We start from the raw sequence: 27,014 nt of genomic DNA, 5'->3' as shown, positions 1-27,014 counted from the left end.
GCACAGCACAGAAATGAAAACTATCTCCTACATTGTGTATTAAAGCTTTCTTAGTATGTAGTCTTGTTTGCTAGAAAAAAAACACTGCATTTTGCAAGTTACAGTTAAAACTGCTTGCATGTGTGAAAACTGTCACCATCTGTGAGAATGAGATGCAGTGCCTATGGCCATACACATCAGATATAAACGACATTTTCTTCACTACTCATTTGAAGCATTCAGCTGAGTTCCTTTAAATATGAACTTTCTTTCACAGGCAAAGCATTCCCCAAAAATGAAAACCTGAGTCTGGTACTGTGTCATGTTTAATCCTAAACACGAGTCACAAGGCAGTGCTCTGAATGGTTAAAAAATGTAAAGGTGAATCAAGTTTACTGATAATTTTAGAGGGAGCAATCTGCACGTCACAAGAGTTCCACAAACAAAACAGCCGCATTCAGCAATATTTGTCGCAACCAGGCTCACATTTTGATGGTGCCATTCCCACATACACCTTTCAGGCAAACTCTGATATTTATCAGTGTCAACACAGCGTGGCTAGGTATGGATGAAGGGAATGAACACCTAACTGCCTCTGGCTTCCCAACAATTTTCCCTGTTATGCAGACATAAGGAAATAGATACAGAGAGGAGCATTGTTCTGAGTGAATGCCTTTCACCACGCAGTCAATGGTTGGCCTGGTTTTGTACATCCGCAGAGTCTGGCAGGTCTGGGGAATGCTACACAGACCTACTGCTGCTCTGCATCATACAGAAATGAAATCTTGTTGTTGTTGTAGTGCAGTACAGCTCTAGTGGAGGAATTGGAACAATGCCGCACTATTTCATCCCAGAACAGTGTTTACAGATTTGTACCTTAAATCAGGGAACTAGCTCGTTTACAGCTTCTCAAACACACATAAATATGCATGCACTGATGTCTTGTTACTTCACTGCTGTCTTCTTCATTTGCATCTCAAATCTGTCAGTTTGTCTTTAACAATGGTCGTCCTAATTCCCATTAGCAGCCTTTCTGATTCCATCAATCTCCATTGGCCCATGCATGTGTTTTGTGGCATCTCAAATACCAGATGGATGACTCTCTGAAGGAACTAATGAAGGATGCAGGCCCAAGGGAAGAAGAATATGTAGCTTTACATGGGGCCAATGTAGAAAATTGTTTCAGACCTTCATTATCTACTAATATTAGCGCAAACCAAGGGAAGTATAGGCTTTGCAGAACTGAGCTCCTATCTGAGATACATCCTAATGAGAAATGACCTTCCTCATCAGAAAAATCATTGTATTTTGTTCTTCTTCCACATAAAAATCATACTCCTTCCCATTTCCTAGCTGCATATATGGATTATCCAAACTCAGCTGGAAGTAGAAGGTTCAACACAGCAGGCAACTATTGATATCAGCATGGCTAATTTTGTATTTTTAGGAGCATCTTGAACATTACATCCACCCAGCCTGCTACAAAGGAGATTAGCCCCACGGTTATGTGAATGGGAGAGATGGGGTGGGGACCTCATGACCACTGCAGCCCTCCCTCCGAGCACCCACACATAGTGCACCCATGCGTCTATCAGGGACGTGTCTTCGTTCTGCTGAGGTCCACGATTAGGTGGAAGGATCCCAGCGTGCATCTAGCACCATATTACAGGTGCCTGCTTCCGAATATCACCTTGGTCTTTAAGCTTCATTTGGGCTGGGGTTTGTCTGGCAACAGTATCTCTGGATTAGGTTCAGATTAACACTACAGAAGGATCAGAAACAGGGGTAGTGAAGGTTAACATCCTGGCAGAAAAAAACAAAACTCATCAGCTGCTTTTTTAACATTCAGCTGCACATACTGATATTGCTGTGTCAGAAGATTTTATCAGCGACATCAAATACTTCTCCACTATCCTTTAAGACAAGACAGTATCAAATTAATTAGCAAAGTCTCTGGAGAAAAATTATCCACGTAATTCCATGCAGTTCAATGATCTTCCCCCTAGCCCAGACTGTGTTTACACAGAAGATAAGGCAGCGTATTTCTGAGTTAGTTAGTACAAAAAGAGAAAGTCACTCACCTACAACCTGGATTATTTCAGCTAATAAGACTCCATCGGTCACATCTTGCTGCAGATCCTTTATCAATCTCTTATGGCCAGATTTTGCCAGATAGTGATTAGCCCAATCCGTGTAAATCTATTATGAGGGAAACAAACAAACAGAAGAACTGGTTGGTAATAAAATCAACCTTTAAAAAAAACACAACGCAGTTCTTTGTGTCCGTCAAGGTCTGAGAGGCTGATCTGAAAGAACTGCTTTTTGGCGGTTTGAAACAAGTCAACACCATTAAAATTCAAGGCATTGTGCAAATCAAGTATTCAGCTTACTACAGCAGGGCTTTTCCTATTCAGCAGTCTGACATCAAAGCTCACAGAAGGCTACAGAAACTTTTAAACGTGTCACAGCCTGTGTGGACCATCACACAGTGAGCTGCTCCACACGGTAATGTTAAGCTGGAACAACAGCTCTGATGCTCCTTCTTCGTATCTGTTATCGAAAGGTTTTAAAGATCTTTCTCCACCAGCCACTTCTGGTACTCCTTAGGCACAAAGCATTTCCATTTTAAGGTAACTCCTCTGCTGCATTACCCCACCAGCCTTAAAAGCCTTCAAACCCATCAGTATCAGCTCCATCTCTCAGGTCAAACAGGCCTACTAAACTGTTTGTAATCTGTCGTGCAAACTTCCAGCTGCTGGGCTTTGTTTTAAGATGTATTATCTGAAAACTACGCAAACAAAGCAGTCAAGTCAAAACCTCTTTAATTCTCATTAAGAGCCGCTCACCACACACTATTGCAGCCTGGCCAGGGTCACCAGGAAGCTCATAAAACCTTTCCAGGGCAGGTTATCTAAGAGGAGGAAAAATGCTCAAGCAGGAATTCATCTTAAGTACTAAATACTGTTGCTAAGCGCGGGACGCAACTGAAGAGAAGATTTGTTAATACAAATTATATTCCAAAGAACGAAAGAAACCCACTAACTATCAGGACTGTACTTTAAATACAAAGACATTACAGTTCCAGAGCTGCGGACATGTGGCACTGAAGGATGTGGTCAGTGGGCATGGTGGGGTGGGTCAGGGTTGGACTTGAGGCTCTAAGGTCTTCCCCAACCTTTACGATTCTGTTTTCCACTGTTTATTCTCCAGTCCCACCGTTAGGTCTGCTGGGCACGCATTCCCTGTGCCATCAGTGTGTGGACCTGAAAAGCAACCCTCCCTGGGATACCGCAGTGGAACCATGTGAATGAAACACATGCCAAGCACACCGGAGGGACTTCTCCAGCTGACTGAAAGAACCACAGGGAAACAAACGCTGCATTCAACCCAGCCATTGTGTTCCCTACCTCCTCCTACAAGAAAACATTTTCTATAACAGGAAAAAGATTGAGAAAAACAAAACACGCGCTTTTACCCCAGCTCCCTGGGCTGCCTCTTTCCAGGCGCTGAAGCACTCACGTGGATGCAGTGCTACCAATGCCTTTTGCTGCAGCTCTTCATGGCCACTGCTCACTCTTACGGCAGATATTAAGCTAATTATGGAAACTTGCCAGGATGTTTTCAAAACCTGTTTGTTGTTAAGCTTTTGTAACGTACTACATAAATGTGATTCCTTGCGTTTCTTTTTCCTCTTCCATGCAGGCAAGTAAAAAATAATAAACATACAATGGTTGCTATTTCTAGACACGCGAAACGTTTCAAAGGACATCATGTTTTTGAATGTTCAAAACCTGGCAAATAATTGGGAAAGCAATAATAAGAACTGGGAAAACACTGCTGAGAAACTTTCCATTCACCTACTCCTATCTGCACGCATGGACTTTGAGTGCTCCCCAGTATTTCCAGAATACAGGGCATGAAGTCACATGCCCCTAACACAGCCTTCTAATTAAAAAAATACCTAAACAAGCAATCTGAAAAATAAATCAGAGGTCACTTCGTTATTTTAGTTAACCAAATCCAAGCCAGCGACATGGTTTGGGCATTATGACCCATGCAGGTCTCTGTGTCCAAGCCCATTTTTGCTTAATGGTTAACTGGGGTCTGCCTCCTGGCTTTTGTTAGGAGTAGACTCAGCTATCTGGTAGCATTTTTTCCTTGGCACACTATAATCTTAGAAATTCAATTATTTAGAAACAAATTAGAACCAAATGTGATTATTATTATTATTATTATTATTAAAATCTGTGAGGTTTGAATTGAGAGCCTTACAGGTAAAACACGGATCCCAGCAGGTTTGAATTAAGGGCATTACAGGTAAATATTGACTTTGGAATTACACAGCACATTCTGAGTCACGGCTACAACACTGCTGTAGAAAGTAAGTGAAGTTTCATGAAAAGACAAACCCCAAACCTACAGCTTTTAGTGGTCCCATCTGAGATTCTCAACAGGAGAAGGATTTACACTGCTCCTTTTGCAGAACTTCTGCATGTGGATCTGTGCGCGGCAACAAAGCCCAACAGAGGGCTCCCAGTTACCAGCACGAGCCTGGGGAGCTCAGAACAGCACAAAGCACAAATCCTGACCACCTACAAGAACTGCACGCAGTCTTTGTCCCTGGAGGGACCAACCTAAAAGCTCGTAAACCAGAGCGGGAGGCAACAGTCTGATGTTGGGACCGCAAATCACAGAGTTCCTTCCTGCAGCCACTGTCCCAGTGATGGGGACCCAACACCCAGTGCGCCCAGGCGCTGGGCAGTGCCGTTCACCCCAGGGTCTCCCACCATGCCAGTTCCTAACTAAACAGACACAGACTGCTTTCTGGATGGTTTCTTCCCCTGATAATTATTACAAATCAGACTCTTGTACAAGAGTTTGGATACAACTGAACATATCTTTTTGACAGCACGTGCCACCGTTAATTAGACCCAACGTTTTTCGTTACTGAGTGGCACAACTATCCCAGCAATGACATGCAACAGGACAGTGCCTCTGCTGTTGCAAACTGAAGTTCACAGGGTGAAAACATGCCCTAAAAATAGACACCAATAGCATACCAAGATGATCCTAATGGCAATGCTGTATGTGGAAAAAAAAACAGTAAAAATCATCAAAAATCCATCTGCAGTGACACAGAATCCCAGCTTTGGGCTCCTAACACGACTTGCAGCCTCACTCTGCTCCTTGCTGTGCTCCAACACAGTATTTAACACAACAGTTAGCCAGTAATAATTATCTGACACAATGCCATTAAAATACCAACGCTTAATGGAAGTGCTGCAACTTTCTAGTTACCATCAGCTAACGGGAACAAAGCTGTAACAAATTCAGCTCTTACTGGGAAGACAGGAGTAGCTAGTATTTTTTCAAGTGAAACTAAATGATCGATTCTACTCACACGTGTTTGTTGGAACAGCTTTGAATTATTAGCCAGCCTGTGGGAGGTTTTCCACTGCCAATTACACTTTACAGGACATTATACACATTAACTACTCCATGAAGTTAAATAGAGAAATGGGCAATTTAAGCAAACACCCCCAGAACCGCTTTCCCTCTCTTTAAAGCCTCATTCCCAGCTGGGCAGAGCTATACTCATGTAGATTAGTGCTGCCTAGAATTAAAAAAGGGGAAAATCTGCTCTCAGTGCTCCTGTTACCCGCACCCCGTCCCATCCACAGCCCCTGTGGGCTGCATCCCCACCCAGAGAGCTCCTTCCCCATCTTGCACCATGCTTTAAATCACGAATCCCCAAAACTGATTGCATTCACATCTGTGAGAACTGCCAAAGTGAGTCCAGGAGGGCACATTCAAAGATGAAGCACGTTGGTGACGGAGCTGATTGCCCAACCCGAGTCCTGCTTGGCTACAATGGGAATACCGACTTCACCTCAGGCCAACAGAAAGTGATTGAGTTCAGAGAACAAGAGAAACCAAAGCCCTACTGTTTTAGCCATGAACTGTTTTTTGCTAAGATGTCACCTAAGGCGCACACCGAATTATTCCCCCCTATCACAGTTCTCATACATGAAATCACCCCGGCTACCTCTACTGCCACACACAAATAGCAACAGAAAAGGGCTTATCTGAAGAGGTGGCAGATTTGTGCTCCGAAGAAAAACCACTGCAAGTCCTAAGAAGCTGAGAAAAATCACATCTGAGGCTGAAGTCAGAGAGCTGCAGAGCGGCTGCTGTGCTTAAGGAGCCAGGATTTGCTTACTGTTTTGTAATGGTCACAGGAAAATTTGCTTCTCCCACGAGCAGGGACCTGCAAGTTCGTACTGCTTATTGGCATATTTAACACAAACGTGTGCTGCTGGAGCCCAGCTCGCTCTTCCTTCTCGAGCGGTCAACAGCCAAATGATGAAGCACGGGGAGGCGTGCGAGGCTGGCGGGGTTAATTTTAGCCCGGGTCACGCAGGCATGTGGTCAGATTTCTGTCTCAGCTACATCCCACTGCAGCTCCTTGCCCCCAGCCCTGCTTCCTCGAGCCAGAGGGTTCCAAGGTTAGAGATTTTGGCATGCCTCATTCCTAGCTCCCATCAAGTCTTCTGGATCTTTCCAACCAGAACAGGCTAATTTTCTCTTGTCAGAGAAGGTGTCAAGTGCAACCTGACGTTCCAAGCAGCCGCTACAGCTCACAAGGCTGCGTGACTCCAGCAGCACCTCCTCAGGGCAGGCTCAACTCAGGAAATTATAACTGCTTCTTTGGACTCTGAGAAGGAAAAGGCAAGGAAGAGAAAAAAGCTGCAATGGGCAGGAAATCAAACCTGGCTTGCCTCGTAGTACTCTGAGCACAAAATCATTCCTCTAGCCCATTTTTTCCTGATTACTTTCGAAAGAAAATAAATTAGGATTAATCTACCAAAACAACGCTCACAGTTATGAAGTAGTTCCAAAGGAAAATAAAATTGGTCTCAAAGGGAAATAACTATAAATCATTTCAACTTCTAGTAATGCGTGAAGATTAAAGTTATCTGATTCAAGTAGTGAGGACAGAAACATTACAAAGGCTCTTCTTGCTTATTAACAAAAGCAATTTGCTGCGGGGATTAAGCAGTGATAAAAATTGGCGTTTGACTCACTCCTAAGACCCAACGCTAAGCCACTCCAGACAAGGACATGACAGCATTCCCTTTTGGCCCCAGCCAGCGCTGCCTCTCTTCACGTAAAGCCTCGCTCATCTCACAGCCCAGGGTGTTTCATGAGAGGCAACACTTCTGAGGTTGGCAAAGCTGCCAAGTGGAGAGAAGGCTCCACTTGTGGGAGATGTGGGAGGAGATGTGGGAGGGCAGAAAGTGGGATGGAACCAGCAGACGGATGAAAATGTGCAACCACCTAGCAAGTGGGGTGCAAATTCTGGAGATGGAACGGAGAAAAGAAGCAGCAAGCAGGTCCCAAACCCGAGCAGCGCTTTGCCACAAGCAGAGCTTCACCACATGCTTCCTTCAAGGACGAGCTCAACTGCTTTGAAGGAGCTTAGCCACACATTTAACTGCTCAGGAATACAGTACTGACATTGAGCATCACAACATTAGGTATTTCTTCCAGTGTTCCGTGAGGATTATTAGTGGCAGTGGGCAGAATAAGAAAAGGCCAATCATCTTTCTAAAAAATGTGTGTGTGTCTGTTCTACAAATGCTTCCAACGCTCTTCCACCCAACACTCGTGCTCTGGGGCGCTGTCAGAAGTGGGACAGTGGGCTATAGGTGTGACCTACTTCTGAAACATCTCCTTTTATTTTAAGCTGCGTTCTTAGCATAGTGGAAAATACTTGGTGACAGCAGAGCTTTAATTTGCATGGCAAGACTGGCTCCTGGAGAGGCACACCAAGGCAAAGAATCTCAGAAGGGTTCAGCATCCCACCCAGAGCCAGACTGCAAGAGTTCCGTTCCATTTTAACCATCAAAATAAGCAGCCACGTTTTCAGAAAGTGACAGATGCTTTTGAAAAACCTACACCAATACCAGATTTCCAGCATTTTAAAACCTGACCTTCACTTTTCACTGGGGAAGAAGGAATATACACATACATATTTGTGTAGACAGGCAGACAGGGACACACACTCTCCACAGGTATCTGGCCCCAAACGTTTCTGCCAACGAGACCAGCAGATAACCTCCTTACAAATGAAAACGCTACCAACCAGTTATCCGTAGGTGGCAGCATTTCTGTTTCGTTCTGCCATTTACTATATTGCTATGCCTATCAGGTATTTGGAGACAGCGAAAAGCTCTCTGCCCACCCTGCGATCCCCAGGGTTTCACCATATTTTACATGCAGAAGATGGTGCTCCACATAAATGGCTCCTGTTGAGAGGCCACCAAGTCTTCCGAGTTCTTTTTTCCCCCCAAACAACAACAACAAAAAAATAAAGTGCTGAATTAATTTCCACAAATATAATAAACCTAATGCAATCATCTTGCAGTCGGCCATCTGTTTCACAGATAGAAATCTAACTGAATCTTCTACTGGCTGCTAACTCCCTAAATTAAATTGTCTGTGATGACCCTGCTTTCAGCTTAGTTCCTCCTGCTTCCATTTAAAGGGTTTGGAGCGTTCTCGATGTAATAATCTATTTGCCAATTATACAGTTCAGACAACTGGGTGGGTTTGAAGCTGCACGTTTGTCAGCTGATGGAAATAAAATGTGCAGAAAAAGGCAGCACGACTACCTTCAAAGCAACTATGGGAACACGAGAAATAAGTCGTCATGTAAGATGGTAGCCCTTCTTCCACCAGCCTGCATAATGAAAACTGAGACCTCTGCAGTCTACTTAAATGCATTTGTGTATTTATGAAGAGTTTAACAAATTCCTCTCCTAGCAGGATGTGGCTGCAAGTAAACAGAATTTAAGGCTATATAAAGAAGATGACCATCTTTGTCCTATGGACATGCGCAGACACGCTGGCCAAGAAGAGCCTGGTTACCCACTCTCTGCCTTTGCAATAAAGAATGAGCTGCACACCACGAAGAGAAAAATTCTGCTTCTTCACGGGGTGCTGACTTAGCACACGGCTGGGGAAAGCAGGCAGGACACCAAACCCAGCAAATCCCAGAGGCAGGATGCTGGACTCAGGAGACCACTGGCATAATCTGCTACGGCAAATCCCATGCTCCTAATTAGAGAGGTTCACCAAAGTGACTCAAGGCCCTGCTTTCATTGATCTGGCTATTAAAAATCAGTACTGTAGGCTTTCAACAGAATTTCTCATATGGAACCTCTAACAGTATTCCACAACAGAAAAAGAAAAATCACTCCAGCAAAGAAAGTAATTGTTGCTCTGCTCCTGAAGTTGTATTCAGGATTCAGGATACCATCCCTTAACAGTACTGTCAACAGGCAGATCGATAGTAGATTCCATTTATTTTGAGCACAAAGGATTCCCAATTCCCATTAAACAGCTTTCTGTTAAGTACTAAACAATACGGTCTACACAGGTGCACAGATATTATACATTTGACTTTTTTTCCTTTAGATTTTGTACATTCTCTTAGCTCTCCTTCAGACACGGAACATTTATGTTGATCCATGCTGTATATATAGTTAAGTGCCCACAAAGGACGCAGGTGTGTGTATCAAGCATGTATGGATGAAACTGAACGCGGCTTAAAGCAACATCAGACAAGAACACCAGCCTCGCTGCAGATAAAAATCAGAGCTGGTAATCATTCAGGAGAGTAGCAGCTACCAGCACAGAAACAAGGCTTATGGACACAACAAGATGAGTTACTCTTTTGCCTGGAGAAAGGTTGGAGGAAAGCAGAGGAGATAATAATAATAAACAAGCAAACAAACACGTGAATGCATACATATATCCAAAAATCTTAACCCAGAATTTAACCACAGACACTAACATTAGAGGGGAAAAAAGAGCTGTCAGAACTAGCTGACTGCTTCCCTGCTCTCAGACTGTTTCCTCAGTCTCATTATCAATGAAAAGAGGGACCATAGCTGCTGGCCTGCAACACTGAATTTCTATGTTAGAGGGCCACGTGTTTTTGGTACACAAGCTAAAGAGAATCACAGAACAGTCTGGATTGGAAAAGACCTTCAAGAACATCCAGTTCCAATGCCCTGCTATATGCAGGGACACTTTCCTCTCAACCAGGTTGCTCACAGCCCCAGCCAGCCAGCCTGGCCTTGAAAAGCATTGTATAAAGCTTGGAGCTGCAGCAGATGAATTGAACAGGCAGGCGGTTGAGCCATGAATGAAATCTCAGAGCTGGTAGCACCCTGCAAGCCAACTTGAGGGCTGCAGCAGGCTGGTCCCAGTGCAACTCAGACCATGGGCATCACTGCAAGGGACCTCAGCATGGTGAACGATGGTTACAGGCACGCATGACAGGAGCACACATTTGTCCCTTCTGACAAAGACCAATAAAGACAAATTCTCAGTGAACTACATAGAGCTGACAAAGGCAGCAGCTGCTCTGCTCCATGGAGCAAATTTATATTTAGAGAAGCTAGGGAATACAGATCCTTCCAGAAATGCAATTCTGCTCATCCACTCTGCATCCCAAAGCTACCTTCATACAGTGCCATTAACAACAGACTGGCCAAAAAGTTGTGTTGTTTTTTTTTGTTTATTTGCTTGATTTACACCTAACATCACACTGTCATAAATCCTGCACTTTCAAGCTTCTGATCATGAGATCACCCTGAAGCAACCACAGCCAGAAAAAGAATCTGATCACAACAATGTTGATGCAGCATGACCCAGAGCTATCTACTAAATATTAGCAAAGCCAAGCTTACTAGCACTGGCACCAGCACCCACCCCCACTACAAAATTAAACACAATTAGCATCAGTTGTGTCTAACCAGTAAAGCAGATGTCTAACGATGTAATAAACCTGCAATTTTTACTCAGGTTTAAAAACAACCCTCTCCTTTCCATTACTTAGCAAATGATCCATGGGCCCCCAAATGTGGTACATATGGCTTTGTGCTACCTTCAGTCCCCCTTATTCTCTAATCAGTCAATTCATCAGCAATCACTTGTCAGCAAAAAACCCACAACAGCGAGCTTGTTGAGCAAATGTCAGAGAACATTAAATTAACCAAAGATCAGCAATGAACAGCTGACACCAGACTGAACCCAACACATGGCCTCATTCACGTTATTGTTAAGCACACGTAGCCAAACACTCCACCTTCAACATGACATTAAAGGATCTTTATTATTTAGAAAACAAAAATTGCTGAAGAATAGATGGAAAGCCTAACACTAAGTAAAATTCTTGCTTTTATGCAATTAGATTTAAGGTACTGATGTGGGAGCAGGAAACATAACGGCATGCACATTCCTTCTCTCTCAGCAAAGAAAACAGCAAATCAAGTTGTATTCCAATATTTTTAGCACAGGTTGTTGAAGAGACACCCTTAGGAGAAGCACCTCCACGAGTAAGCTGCCCAGAATGGCACGTGTACTTCCTCCTCTTATTCCTTGAACACAAGGCTTTTCATCTCCTCATTTCACTATGCCATCACCCTTCTCAGCCCAGGTCTTATTTAGGTAATGCTCCTTGGGCACATTCATACTACACACTTGTGTTGCAGAGGCACATTGCTGGGCTCTCAGTTGATCAGCCTAGACTTGGGGCATTTTCTAAATGCCCCAAATTTTCCTTCTAAATTCATATTTATGAATTATCATGAAAACAAAACGTTAGACCAGAACAGACCAACTCTCCAGACATCTCATCCTCTAGAGATCCATATAGCCTATATACGGCTGATCTTCTCCTAATGTAAACTTCCAATAGAATGTCTTAAATTAAACCCAAGCAACAGATACTTCTACCTTCAAAACTGAGAAATATGTATCGTAGCTCAGGAGAACAAGGCAACAGCTGCATGGCTCTGACCAAAGGAAGCCAGAATTCAAGTAATTTCTTGAGAATGCTGAGGCTAAATATACTCAGTATTGAATCCACTGGTAGTCCAATTCTGCCTGCTCTCACCAAAATCATCTTCCCTCCTTCACTTCCACAGTAATTAGCCTATCAAAATACTGCACAGAAGTTACACAGGCTCATTTTCCTTGGATAACAGGATTAGGATCATTAGAGCAAAATCCAGTAACTGCCCAGATAATCTCTATAAGGAATTTGTTATGTTTTCCAAATAAAACCTTTTCAAAATGAAGCAGCAGATTCCTTATGACAAATAAATACGCTGGAAAGCTTACTGAAAGGGAACAGCAAACACAGTGAGGGTGATGGAGCACTGGAATGGGCTGCCCAGAGAGGCTGTGCAGTCTCCTTCCACGGAGATGCTCAAGAGCCAGCTGGACTCCTACCTCTGCGACCTGCTGAAGGGTTGAGGACTTGAGAAATCAGACAGCTGTAGAAAAGTGAAATAGACTTCAGTTTATTTAAATATCACACAGTAAGATGTTCTTTGCCTGGGAGTGTTGTGGAAGAGGAACAGAACAGCTAGCAGACATGTTGGCAAAAATGTCACAATTGCGTATGAATAGGCTGTGCATATGTCAAAGCAGATGATGCCAGAGCAAAGTTTTGGGACCGCCTTCCACAAAGAGCAAGAGAATGCAAGCCAATTAGCTTTAACATTTCACATCTATGAACACAATGACAACATTACATTAATCAGTAGGCTGCAACCGTAAGGCCTAACATGGATTTCAAAAAGAAAATCCCTCCACCTCACATCCCATCTCCCATCTGCATCTATCCCTCTGTGTTCTACAAAGAGGAAGAGCTAGCACAAAAACACTTGCCATGGGGAATAAAAGATGTAATAGTTAAAAAACAAAAATTGGATATAGTTTTTAATCTTCCTTCAGTATCCTGTGAGGGACAGAACAAATGAAAATCAAGCTGTGTTCCCAAAATGCATACTGTGTCAGAAACGGAATGGGTTTTGAAGACTAGCCTACACCAATCCTCTTTCTGGCCACAGTCACAGAACAAAATTTAATGAGGCTCAAATCTCTATGCTTGAGTTCTAAATCAAGGAAGACAGACTAAGTGGGAATATTTCAGAAAGCCTAAAATATGCAGTGTATAGCACCTACACACACTTCTAGATCCGCAGTTCTGAAGTTCCTTATGTGATATTTTTGATTATATCTGCAATGAAATGTGATACAACTGCTTTTATAAGCTGTACATTATGCACATTCAAGCATTTGCATGTTATTAAAACTGTCTTCTAGTTTCTTCCTCTGAGTCCTGCAATGACATCAACTTCTTGCTTAAATAATTCTGCTTAATATAAGTGCATATTTTTAACATTTATATAATACCTGAGTGCCTATATTCTTTAAGGTCTCTTCCAACCCCAAGTGGTTAAGAGACAAGAAAACAGGCTGTTCTTTCAACCCAATGGACCTCGTTTCTTTGTATAAATCTTTCATAAGGGACACCACAGTTGTGTGTAATTTTCTGTACAAGGCTACCTCTGCTCCCTGGCAGCTCTGCTGCATTAACACCTTCTTATCACTATGATACAGACCTTTCTAACACTTTCCCACAATCTTGACACATGCAGCCATTTCTTCGCTGATCCTCCTCAGGAAAAAGAAAGGAAAAAGAAGCGTGTGTCCTTTTAACATGCTGTGTGCTTGCAAGCATCCACAGGAACAAACGTTTAACTGACTAAAAAGACGCGTGGGAAATGCATGATTACGTGCAGTAACATCTTTCAGAAACATCTCAGCCTACGGAATGAGGAATTGTACTTTGCTATTTATTTCCACCTTTGTAAAGAGCCAAACGCTAAACCTTTCATCTACACATCTACGGGCTGAGGTTCCAAACATTTTAATTTGGAAAAGTTCTGTGATTTGCCGTGGTCCAGCTCCAACATCAAGTCAATTATCAGCTGCAAGATACTGCTACAACACGATTCAAGTAAACTGCTTGTAAGTCACAAACACACGTAGGAAAAGCTTAGAGAACCGCAGTGATTCTTTCCCTCAGTGAAAAGTATAGATAGCTAAGTCAGCTAACAAAAATAGGTCTATCGAAATCACAACTTTTCAAACCTCTCATCATCCCAGGCAATTCTTCTCTTGCAGTTTTTAACTTAAGCACTTGAAAATCTCTTCCAGAATGAAATCTTTCTTCCAAATAAGTACGCTTGCTTTGCTGTATTCTACACATTAGTCCAGAAGGCACACTGAGATAAGAGCACTGAAGGAAAATATTTAATAGAAGGGGAAGCCTCATGTAAACCAGGACAGAAATTTTATACATAGCGATAAATCTTTTAACACTCATTTCTATGGACGAGGAACTGTTTGCAAGATCATATCCAGGGAGTGGTGGTCAATGGCAATGAGGTTCAACAAAGCCACGTGCAAGGACTTGCACCTGGGTCGTGGCAACCCCTGCTGTCAGTACAAGCTGGGGGGAGCCCTGAAGAAGAGGACTTTGGTGTACTGGTGGATGGCAGCTGAGCACAAGCCAGCAGCGTGCTCCTTGCAGTCTAGCAAGCCAACTGTATCTTGGGCTGCGTCAAAAGAAGCATGGCCAGCAGGGCAAGGGAGATTATTCTTCCTACAGGAAACAGAATGAACACCTGACCCATCTCCTCCCTGCACCCTTTGATCCTCAGCAGGAACAGCTCTCCCCGACTCCACACTAAGGATGCTTACGTGTGCAAGGACATAGATGAGAAAGCCCACCTCCCCTCAGCCCAAACGCTTGTGCTCACATCTCTGTCTTTCCGATATGGATGAGACACTGGTTGGGTTTCCCCTTAATGCACATCCACATCAAGACAATCTGTTTACTGCAACAAAAATTAGAATCTATACAATACAGAGCTTGTAAAAGGGCTACAGACCTCTCAGATTTCAGAGGTATATCCTCATGCTACAAGGCTGGAGGCTGCTCAAACCCAGGACAACGTAAAATTTTCATACAGAGAAATGATGACACACTTTTTACAGCAATCTTCAATCACTGCTAAAAAAACAAGGTATTGCAAATTCTCAAAGCTATAAAGCAGTAAGTGGGACAGGTTACATTAAAAAAAAATAACTGCATGAGGTGTGTAGCTGACTCACTATGGTCAAACAAAAAAAAAAAAGAGAGGAAGGCTTCACACCACATGTTGAAATTTTGTTCTGCTGGTGTCAATGTCAAACAGGAAGAAAATCAGATGGAAGCATTTGTTTTTAGGGGCTCAGCAATGAGGAACTCTGGTGTAAAAGCAGTCTGCTGGTAGCCTTGCACATGTAAGCTGCTGAGGAGGAGCGAGCCACACAAACCCCACATTTTTCTCCTGAGAGATGGCAGTGCTTCAGGACATGGGCACAGCCTATCAGCAAACAAATATCTTGCTCTGAACATTCAGGGAGAACAGCAATATGCTCTAGCGAAACTGGCAAGAAGTCCATCAGGATTTCCCAGGAAAGAAATCCAGTCATCAAAGCAATCTTGTATTAAGTAGGTAAGCCAAGATGACCCATGCTGCTTGGAGCAAAGGTTGGCCCAAGTCACTCCCACAGGTGGGTTCCAACGCTGATGATTTTAAACAACGGAAATAACCAAAGTTACCCTTAAAACCTCTGTAAAGAACAGACAGCAATCTCCAGGCCCTGGTTACCCCTCTTCAACAGATGCAGTGTTTGTTTTCCCTGATTGTCTGTCTTTCAGATGTCCTCAACTTGATTCCTAAGCTGAATTAACAGATGAAATGCCTGAAAAGAAGTGCTGGCCACGAAGGCAGCTACTGTATTGAGAACCCTTTTCTATAACCACAGAAGTAGTGAGCCTCATTTTTAATAACCTAATCAGAGCTAGACCTGATTAAGGCCCTCTAATGCTGCGTGTTCAAGCAGTTTATGCCAAGTCCTCTTGGCTTCAAGTAATGAAGACGTGTCTGCCCTAAACGTCAGAATGCCCTTAAAACCTTTTGTATAAAACAAAAGCAAACACACAAACAACATGGCACCTGTTATATTACACCTTTGTGTGATGGTAGGCTGTCACTCCTCCAAATGAATCATGGACAGTATTCTGGAGGAGGAGTAAAGCAATGCTGTGTTTTGAACAGTGTTGGAGAACTGTTTTTGCATTGTACTGTTATGGCAAGATGCTCACCTTTACAAATGTATCTGAAAAACCCTGGCAGAACCTGGCATCTGGGGACTCTGTGACAACAGAAGACAAAGGGATTTACCCACTGCTCCCCAAGCAGCCCTACATGGCAACAATGAAATAACCTCTCAATTTCCACACTGCGAATCTTACGCAAAGCCCCACCAAGTGGGCTGCCAACCTGACCAGCTCCGCCATCGCCAGATTACGAGGCAACAGCTGCCCTGTGGCGTACAGCGAGAGGAAGCTGGTATGGCTTTCCCCACTTCTCCATCTGGCAGTACAGTACTGAGGCGAGTACCTTGAGCATTATGGGTTCTTCTGTCCCACCCCACCCCACTGCTGTTTGCTTTCAAGTGCCAGCAGCTGTCAGGTTGTTGGGTTTGCATTTTGTTCTCTTTAAAATGCAGGCTTCCTACAGGTGCTGATCTTGCTGGTCAAGCCCGTTCACATGCTGTGTAAAAACCGGTGCGCATGCAAAGACTTGTAATACACCGGTGCACACAGCTCTGCTGCTTCCCAAAGAGGTCTCACCTTGCACGTGAAAGGGAGGTGGTTGGGCTCCCTGCAACGCCCTTCACCAGGACTTGGCTGCTGCAGGAGCCAGGCCTGGGCAGCCCCCACACCACGCTGCATATTTCCACTGCCAGCTCCCAGCTTATTATTCCCACAGGTACTCATGCGTGAAATATCTGATCCTGTGCAAAGAACTGCCTGTCGACAAGAACAGACCGCTCCTTGAACAAGATGCGTTCATCACATCGTCCCTCGCAAGGAAAGAACTTGCAAACAGAGGTTGTTAAACGATTACACATTTTTACGATCACAGAGGCTGATATCAGGAGGTACTGGGCACCTCTGCCTCCCACACAGATTTCAGATCTGTAATAAATCCACGCTTTCCATTAGAAACTTCTCAGGAAATGTTTTCCTATCAAAACCACATCAGGCTGTAATTTTCATTGTTTGAACAACCTGCCAGAGAGAGGGAGAGGGCGTGCAGCACAGTACAGTCTGAGGCGGGTGCTGCCCTGCAGCCCTCCTGCTGCACGGATTGCTGCTCTAAAGAAGGCTAAGTTTGAAGCGAGTTTAAATCTTGCTGCGGATGGCAATTCAAGCAGATAGGCAGGTGTGGGCTTCCCGGGCTCACTTCTGCTGGAGGAACAGGGAAAGAAAACACTTTCTAGCCATAGGGAGCAGGGCTTGTTTTTTGTTTAACTTCTCTGGGAAGAAATACCAGGAATTTGGGATTAAATCAACCAACAAACAGCACCCCCAAAATGCTCTCTGTTGACAGACAGTAGAATTATTCTAGCACAACTGAAAGAGAGGGGTAACTTTTCAGGAAGAAAGTGCAAAAGAGAGAGGTAACAGGAGGTGAGGAAAGAGCTATCTATGCAATCGGCTCTGGGTTACAAACAAGCACAAGGACAGAGATTAAACATGCAGAAGAACTTAAAGCAGCCTGAAGGACGAACTACAGAGCAGCAGACCCAGCTGGAGCTCTCCTTCCAAGCAGCCCCAGCCCGACCGTCTCCTTACTTACAGGAGGGCTACCTCGCCTGGACAAAGCTCCTGCTTCCTAACGCAAAAAAGAAAAGTGCTGTCCAAATGCCTGCAGTCTCCATAGAAACCGGAATTTCACCATCCAACAGCACGCTCCGGCTCGGAAAGGCTTTGTTTAGAAATCCTTACCAGCTTCATGGTGGTGTTGTTGTGCTCCCAGCGCCACAGCATCGCGCTCATGTCCGCGGCCGAGCACCTGCGGCAGCTCGACACCCGCTACGCGCCCCAGCCCGGCTGCAGCACGCAGGTGGGGGCCGGCCATGCCGCGGGGTCAGCCCAGCCCTGCGCTCCCTCCTCGCTGGGGAAGGGGCTCGCTCCCTCAGCCCCGTGGGGATGGGGCGCTGGGAAAGTCTGCGCAGGAGGGAGCTGTAAGCCAATGCTTCTCCCGATGGGCGGCCGCTCTGATAAGGGTGCAGAGCTCTGAGAGAGCTGCGGCTTTGGGGGTGCCGGAGCGGAAAGGAACGGTCTGAGGCACGGCAGAGAACCGCAAGGGATTTCTCCGAAGTTTGTTAAGGGTACGGCAGTCTTTATCAGCTTTTAGTGCAACCTCGGCTGCTGCCGCTTGGATCTCCGTTTACACCTCGCTTGCTGAACGGGAAAGGACTACGTAAAGGGAAAGGGAGAAACGGAGAAGTGATTCAACACGTGGAACACCACAGATCAGCACCAGGAGCACCGACATCGCGTCTCAAGAGATTGGTAGGAGTATTTTGGCAGCAGGTACCACACTACACCACGTTTTCTGTTTTGAAGCTGCAGTAATTAAGGATCTGTAAAAGCCTTACTGAAGTTCTGTCCCTAACACTGATGCTTCTGATTTGGACTGCACTCCCGAAGCCTGTAGCTGTTATTCTGTTTTTTTCATTTGTTTGAATGATAAAGAGTAATTACTGAAACAAGCAATAACCATCTTCCTTCACCGCAAAAAAAAATTCCCCTACCCACTTTGGCAGCTTGACTAGCTAAGTATGGAGAAAGAGCTGCCCACTGAGTTTAAGAGTTTAATTTTACACTGGCAGCTTACATTTGAACTATGGAAGCAAAACTTGAATCCCTTCCTGAGAATAAAGCACTCTTGTTATTTCTCTTCACGCCAACACAGCCCAAAGCACAGAAACCTCTTCCCAGCCAGCCCCCACACAAGCAGGCACCCCACCGAAAGGTCATTCGTACCGCATTCAGCGTGGGGAAGGGCTGCCACAGAAGAGGTACGGTCAGCAAGAGGGTCGTGGGCTCACACAATGACCTGCTGACAAAGCCTTGAATGAGCGACTGAATGAATGTGCTGCCTGGATGTGAAGCCAAGAGGATTTGTGAAAGAATTATGTCAGAGCCCCTCACCAGAGCTCACAGGGGCTGCTCTCTGCTAGCTGAGTTTGAACGTGTCCCCCCCAGGATGCTGACACAGTGCAAACATCACCAGGCCTTCCCATGGAAGGTAGGCTCCAACACATCCTCAGCCTCTGATGGGCTGTGCATGGTTTGCCACTCTGAGTGGCCAAATTCAGCTCCAATGTTTTCCCATGTTATCCATTACAGGTCAACTGACAATGCAGAGTATGGGCAGAGATGCTCTCACTTCAATGGTCTGAAATACTCCTACAACAAAGCAAAGCTCCTCTGAGGCTAGAGTATAAGTTCTCTGCCTCCACATTACTGTTAAAATTAATGTCCTTAATTAAAAACAGAGCTTCTTCTAGATTTTTTTTACTTAATGGACTTTCCTTACTCAGTCTCAGTTTGGGATGAAGATCTGCAGCATCCCCACAGCAGTGCCAGCTGTAATTGGAATTTACTTCTTCTATTAAAAAGTAAGAATGGAGCTGCCTTTCACCCACTTCTCACCTTTAGGCTCCCTTGGCAGAACAAAAGAGATGGAGAAAATATTCGTTAACATAGAGCTAAGTTAGACCTTCATGAAAGGACATGTCTCAGAGCTCAGACAGGCATCCAAATATCCCCATTAATGTGCTCTACAATCCCGTTATTCACTCGAGAGCCCTCAGTGACAGAGGAACACGTGGGTCTGCAGCACATCCAGCACGAAAGAGACCCCGTGCTTTCCAAATAGTGCTGCTGGAAGAAAAAAAAACAACAACCAGGAGGAAACAGGTGTTGGAGACTTTATGAATGAATTCAGTTCATACAGTCATTGTCCGTGAAACACTTTACTATAAAGAATGCTTAGGGAAGTCCGGTAACTAATAAGCCATTGTTTGTCTGTGAAAAATAGGTGTGCTAACAGCTTGCTCCACAACCATCAAACAAAGTCACACTCGTGCTTACCGTTACTTTTGCTTTTTAATCACATGGAAGAGTTCTGCCAGGCACTTTGTCTCTCATGACACACCGAGAGATGTATGTCAGCTGGGCTGAAAGTGAGCTAACTTTCAAGGTACAGCATAAATGGAAATTATCATTAATAAAACAAGCAGCCCAAGTGAGTTTCACAGCAGCCGTTTCAGGTCCTGCTTCACCAAGCGAGAGGCCAGAGAACATTCACAGAATTTGGAGGTGACACATAATTAATGGGAGAAAATCACCATTAAAGAAGCTCACGTACACCGATAATAGCCATGTGAAGGTACTCCAGTACAGCAAATACAAACCTGTAACAGTGAGAAACTGAGAACATTGTCATAGAACAAAGATTCTCCATATATTCAGGGAATATGAAAGACGTGGGGATGTGCAAAGAGCAGGTGGTTGGTTATCCAACAGGAGCTGGCTTTGTCGGCACTGTATGTCTGCAACTGTTCAATGGGATTACTAACTTTTGGAGAGGCTTCAGAGAAGAGCCACGTGAATGACTTGAGGACTATAAAATGCATCACACAGGAGCAGATTCAAAAAGCTCAGCCTGTTCCGTCTTTCAGAGAAGAGTATGGGCAAATAAGAGATTATAGCGTACATTTAAAAATGGAAGCTATTCAGGAGAAGGAATGTGGAGTGTTTTATAGAGGAGGTCAGACTGAATTATCACATTTATTGTCCTCTTACCCAGTGCCCAGTGAAATGAATGTGGGATTAAATCCTAAAATGAGTCTGGGATTAAATGAGCACCCCCATGCGAAGAACTGTGTTTTAAAAATTAGAGCTACCAATTCAGTCTTTTTTCTTTTCTTTTTTTTTTTTTTTAATGTCGGCTTGGAAATTCTACATCCTTAGGGCCAGATCACTTCTTTTTAACCTGTCTTACTCCCATGCATGTACCAGCACAAATTAAATGCTGCTCTAATCTCTGCTATCACCTAGGTTGTGCCAGCAGCCACATGGAGCACTCAAGAGCCTTCAGGATCAAAAGGAACATCACGGCAATGCAAAGCTTCCTGTGCTCCATCACAAATTCTAGTCTGATTGTAATTGTATTCCAGAGTTTCTCAGTAGAGCAAGAAGTACTTGATGCTTTCTTGTTGTGTTTTTAAGCATTGATTTGTCGACCCAGCACACCACATAGTAGAAAAAGCTGCTGAAGAACAGAAGTAATCACAGAATCATAGAATGGCCTGAGTTGAAAAGGACCACAATGACCAGATCATCTAGTTCCAACCCCCCTGCTATGTGCAGGGTCACCAACCAGCAGACCAGGCTGCCCAGAGCCACATCCAGCCTGCCCTTGAATGCCTCCAGGGATGGGGCATCCACAGCCTCCTCGGGCAACATGCTCCAGTCTGTCACCACCCTCTGTGTGAAAAACTTCCTCCTAACATCTCACCTAAACCTCCCCTGTCTCATATCTAAGTCTCCCCTTGTCCTATCACTATCCACAGCTGGCCTTCCGGGCTGCAAGCTCACACTGCTGCTCACACTCATGTCCAGCTTCTCATCCACCAGGACCCCCAAGTCCTTCTCCGCAGGGCTGCTCTCAAGGAGATCTTCCCCCAGTTTGTACCAATACCTGGGATTGCCCCGACCCAAGTGCAGCACCCTGCACTTGGCCTTCTTGAACCGTATCAGGTTTTCAGGGCCCCACTTCTCCAGCCCGTCCAGGTCCCTCTGGATGGCTTCCCTTCCTTCCAGTGTATCGGCCGCACCGCTCAGCTCGGTGCCATCTGCAGACTTGCTGAGGGTGCACTCGATGCCCTCGTCTGTGTCGTCGATGAAGATGCTGAAGAGCACCGGACCCAAGACAGACCTGGATCCTGTTAAGCCATGCTGCAGGATCAAGCAGGATGCCCAGTGATGGAGAACAGCTAGCTCCTTTGTCAGTATCACAGGAGCCACCAAAGAGCCAGGGATCACCGGGAGCTCTCACAGATCCCAGTTTCTCTACATCCTTTCTTCGCTTCTCTGCCCAAGAGCATAATGGAAGACACAGTTTATAACAGCACTTGTCTACTTGTAGGAGTTTTCAGGCAGAATACAACGGAAAAAAACCTAAACCCTTCATCACCAAACACATTAATACCGTCCCACAAATGTCAAGAAATTCCCAAGGCTGCTTACTCTTCATCCCCTGCAGGTTATTCCTCTTAATCAAGGAAATTATTTGCTTTCTCACTACAGAAAGAAAGAAAAGAAAGGAAGGAAAGCAAGGAAAGGAAGGAAAGGAAGGAAAGGAAGGAAAAGAGGATATGAAAGAGTCACTTCCTTCCTAGCTTCTACCCTAATATATCACTATTAGAGAATCATAGCAACTGAAAAACAAAATCCTTTAAACGGGTCTTCTAATGATCTGGAAATGGCAACATAGGGGCAGCTTTGCCAAGAAAGCCTTCTTGGGATTTTATTCCAAAAGTCTCTCACAGTAGCTCTCTTTGGATTATGACTTTCTGAATGTAATCCCAAATCATGCTCCCAGCTCCACTGCTATCACTCTGCAAGACCTGGATATGCCTTGCACTGCTTCCCAGCACATAAAAGCTCAGAGGAAGGACCAAGTCCTAGAGATCTGATGAAGTTTAAACCAGCAATGAAACAAGATTCTGAAACAAGATTATGGTTCCAGAGGTGATATAATGCACAGAAGACACATAAGTCTCCTCATTTACATGCCGATCCATGAGCCAAACACAACATACCTGATACACACAGCCCTATTCTCGTGACCAAGAGGATGGTCCAGAGGCCAGGGTGCTCCCCTTCTCCTCTGGAAACTCCATGGCCATCACCACAGGCCAGGAACTTGGTTATGAAAGACTGAGTTAATTATACATGAATAAAAACCTTACACACTCTGTGCAGCAGCTTGAAATAATAGATACAGAATTAAAAAACATTGAAGAATCAGTATTTATGAAAGATGGAAAGGCATAATGGAAAGATGTAACTACTGCCTGCTCTGAAAGAGTGCCAGTGAGGCAGATAAGTTTGTTGCCATTTTACAAATACAGTGAAGCCTCTGCTTTCCTTCCCAGATCAGTGAGGGCGGAGGAAGAACCTCCAGCTCTTTCTGGGCAGTCATATCCATAATAAATCATTCAATATATAATCAAATCTATACATGCCATAACTGTGCTAGGATGCACAGAAAGTCACATAATAAGCTAATAACTTTCTCAAACCCAACTTTTTTCCAGGAGACGTAACTCAATAAACTTTGAATCACAGCACACACTTTGAAAGTATAAAAACGCTGGTTAGAATTGCTTAATGTTTCTGTAGAAGAATGTTAACAATGCTATCAAACAGAATTAGGCTGATTTACTGTATCTAAGAGCAATTCTTGATTCAACAGTAAAAGATTCAAGGCAGAACAAGGTTATTTATTGTGCCTCAGCTGAGGTTTTGCCAAAGCACCCTTAACACTGACAGTAATTGGAAATCAACTAAGTTATGCTTCTTATACTAATGCTAAACAGTATAAAAAGTGTTTAAACAAAAACTTAGAGTTGTATCAAGAAAGGGTTCCTCAACAACTATTCTGAAACATGTCCCGTAGAAGAACACACACTTTTAATACAATAAGCATCTTATTACTCCAAACTTCAGACGTGCCACCTGAAACTCAAAGCTGCCCAAATCTTTCCCTTTACACTCTATGTTGAATAGAACAGATTGTCCATACGTGTTGTTGTCCATACACTATTCATGCAAGTGCCATAATCACAATCTTGATTTAAAAGATGCATTCCTGGTTTCCACAGAAGTCACTGGGTGGGACTTCACTCCTCATGGCATATGTGTCCACCCTCTACATTCAATGTTAACGACAGAAGTGCAACATCTGGGCTTGTTCAGAGCTCATTGCTGATGGCCATTACCAGTCCTACTTGGCAGCCACCCACAGCCCAGCAAGGAAACCAGCTGGAGATGCAAGCAGGAGCTGTGGCAAACAAACCATGCTTCTGAAACAAACAAACAAACAAACAAACCCAAACAGTTCTTCTGCTTCATTTGGATATTTTCATTTTCTATAGCTAGTAGTATAGCCAAGGAGCAATGCTGCCGAGGGCAGTTTGGGCAGATCTCACCTTGCACCCAAAACATCAGATCACATAATGAGGGAAAACTCATGGTCGGTAACTCCGACCCATTCCCAGCACATTCCCAGCTACTGCACAACAGTACATGGTTTTGAAAGACAGCACAGCATACATTTTTGGTTACATGTGTAGGAAATATCCAAGTAATGTTTGTCAGGACGGTATCTCTGATAAAGCAGAATTTATTCGCTATTGCAATGGCGGCCGTCCCGCAAGCAGGAGCGCACCTATGGACACAACATGACAGCCTTTAGACCCTGTTTGCTCCTCCTTGCCTCCCCCCTCCCCTGTTTCCCCACTGGCTGGGTACTCCAGGTTCACAATCTTATCAGAAGGTTGACATTTGCTATTTACTATTTGTTACCTGGTGTCAGTCAGCAGCCATCCTGTCGTTTCCAAGCTGTCTCGGTGCTCTCCTTGTCCTATTGATATGGTGATTTTCTTTAAAGTCATCGTTAAACAAAGAGCACTGGGGGATGATGCCAGGCCTTCCCAATGTCTCTTCAGGCGCTTCCTCGGGCAGGCCATGGCTTGTTCTCTGGTTTGCTCTCGTGCAGGATATTCTTGCAGTGTGTATGACAAAATATACACATATACACCTATTTACAGAGTGCGCGTTCCTGGGAAGGTTCGTCTAGAGGATAAGTGATGTAAACTTATCAGAGATCTTGCCCAAGTTAAGTAGAAGGACTCCCAAAAAGAACTGTGATAGCGGAGATCATGAAATAAAAATAATATTATCCAATTCTAATGCAGAAACACTTGATTCCCACACATGGAAACGGAATAGAAACCCTGATCCTGCACAACAAATGCTTAAACTGGCAACAAGGATCCTACGGCCCTCATTACTCCTCAATAAAATTACACTTTATTCAATGGCCTGTCCAAAAAGGATTTTTGAAGGTTCCCATGAGCATTTTGTACTTCAAGCAAAGATGTTCAACTACAGTGAGAAATTGAGAACACTTTTTTTGGTAATACAGGAAAGATTGTTGTGAAAAATTGAAATATTGTTATGCTCATACACAGTGAGAATTATTTATTCTCCCTCTGCCTTCCCTATCACAGTTGAATGCATGGGTTCTTTCTGTACATAGAAAAATATTAGCTGTGTGTGTCACGGTGCTATGGCAGGTTGCAGTCAGAAGAGTGCTAATTTGATATTACAAACAAAGATACAAGGAATTAAACAATTAGAGCCATAACTACATAGCACAGTGCAAGTCTCCTTTGATAATCTCTGGAACTCAAGATAAAAATGCCACTGAAATCTGCATACAAGATGTGCAGCAACTGAAAGCTTCAAAGTGAGGTGAAACAGTTCCACAGCTACACACATCACATTATTCATGTTTAAAACATTCTTGTAAAATCTAGGTTGCCATTTATTCACTCCAGAAGTGGAAACTGTAAAGAAACAGGTAACCTTCACTGAAAGGGGTTCGGATCAGCTTGCCCCTAACTGGGATGATGCTCACATCAAACAGGAGCAGATCTTTCCTGGCCCAAATGCTATTATATTCCCCCCTTCCACAAAGTATGCTGACAGCACTCGCTGTCAGCAAAAATGATCAATCCAGTATCACCTAAATAACAAAAGCTCACAGAATTTCATGCAAGTAAAAACTATGAACACCACCATCTATAAATCACTGGGAAGCAGAAACATGCTCTAGATGTGCGTGTTCAGTAACGATGAGCATTACTGGCAGCATGGAAGAAAAATGAAAGGCAAACAGCACAATGATACCACAGCAGAAGTGAGAGCTTGAGGAGGAGGTGCATGCATCTTACCAAATACCTTGTATGTGTCATACAACTCCAAGTGCAAAATTCAGATAACGTTGACAATGTTTGCCTTGGAGCAGGTTCCTTGGCATTCCTTAAGTTGCAGAGAAAATGGGAAACCAAGAACCACGTTTTCTATTGGTGACAGGATCTTTCAGTCGCTGTTGAGTGGCTTGGGAAGGTGTGCCATATCTTGGGATGTTTCCACGTTATTTAGAACACTTCATTTTTAGTTTTTTTCTCACTGAATTTGTTTAACCACAAAATGCAGCTCTTTTCCATTCAGAATTCCAGCCATTTAAAAAGATAAGCCTCCTAGAGCAAAAACTACTCTATAAGTAGTTCTGTGTTAGTTCTGAATAGTTATCAAACTAGCAACCAACCAGCAATAAAATGTGGTCTTATTTTCCCATATAGTATCATCGTGAAGAATTACTCCTGTGGGTTACTGGCACTGTTATCTTTCTGTATCTGAAAATAAGATAAAGAGAATAAATAGAAAGAACCTACAGCATGCCCCCATCACAAGCAACCAGAAGCAACCTGCTGAGCTCAACGTTGCACCATGGAACAGAGCACATCCTGAGCCCGTGAATGTCAAAAGGAGTTTTATGACTGTTTTCAAGCCTACCTCAAATCACTCTAAGAAGAAGTTTGGCTATATTTGCATGACAGCAGCAAACAAAGTGCTAACTAATTGCTTTAATCCACTCCCCTCATTGACTGTACCCAGACTATGATTTGCAGCCTAATCTGATTTGAATAACCAATTAGCATTTTCTGGGAAAACTTACTTACAAATACTAATTTAAGAGCCTCTTCATGAATATAACATTAGCGTTTTGTGTAGGATTCACCTAATAAAAAGTTAATAGGTTTTTAGCTGTAAAGTAACACAAGAATACAAGGTTATATTTTTCCCCCCTAATTGCACTATTCGTCATTACTTGTGTGTCTAATTTGCTATATGCCTCAATACTAAAACTGTTACAGGTCTATTCAGAAAATACATTGCAATGATCATCTGAAAAGAAAAATCCAATTCAAATATATTGGGTGTGATTCTGGATCCCCTATGCTTTGAAGTTTGACCCTGTAATAGCACTTGGAATTCACATCTGACTTGTGTAACTAGCAACTACATAAGCTGCAAGGCAGAAAAGAATCAGAGCTCT

At 43.8% G+C, this 27,014-nt stretch overlaps 1 protein-coding gene across 2 annotated transcripts in view; it reads right to left on the bottom strand.

Annotated features, from left to right (window-relative positions):
• NAV2 (neuron navigator 2) overlaps positions 1-27,014 on the bottom strand; it is a gene marked incomplete at both ends in the record, with an annotated part of 305,316 nt that overhangs the window by 143,526 nt on the left and 134,776 nt on the right. For both annotated transcript variants that reach the window (XM_079537585.1, XM_079537584.1), the window contains one exon: positions 2,061-2,178. In XM_079537585.1, the coding sequence (XP_079393711.1) occupies positions 2,061-2,178 (118 nt within the window). The remainder of the gene's footprint in view (positions 1-2,060; positions 2,179-27,014) is intronic.

This window comes from Tetrao urogallus (genome assembly GCF_951394365.1).
Source record: "Tetrao urogallus genome assembly, chromosome: 6".
Taxonomy (NCBI): Eukaryota; Metazoa; Chordata; class Aves; order Galliformes; family Phasianidae; genus Tetrao; species Tetrao urogallus.
The sequence above is the reverse complement of the archived record's forward strand: the minus strand, read 5'-3'. Positions and strand labels throughout refer to the sequence as shown.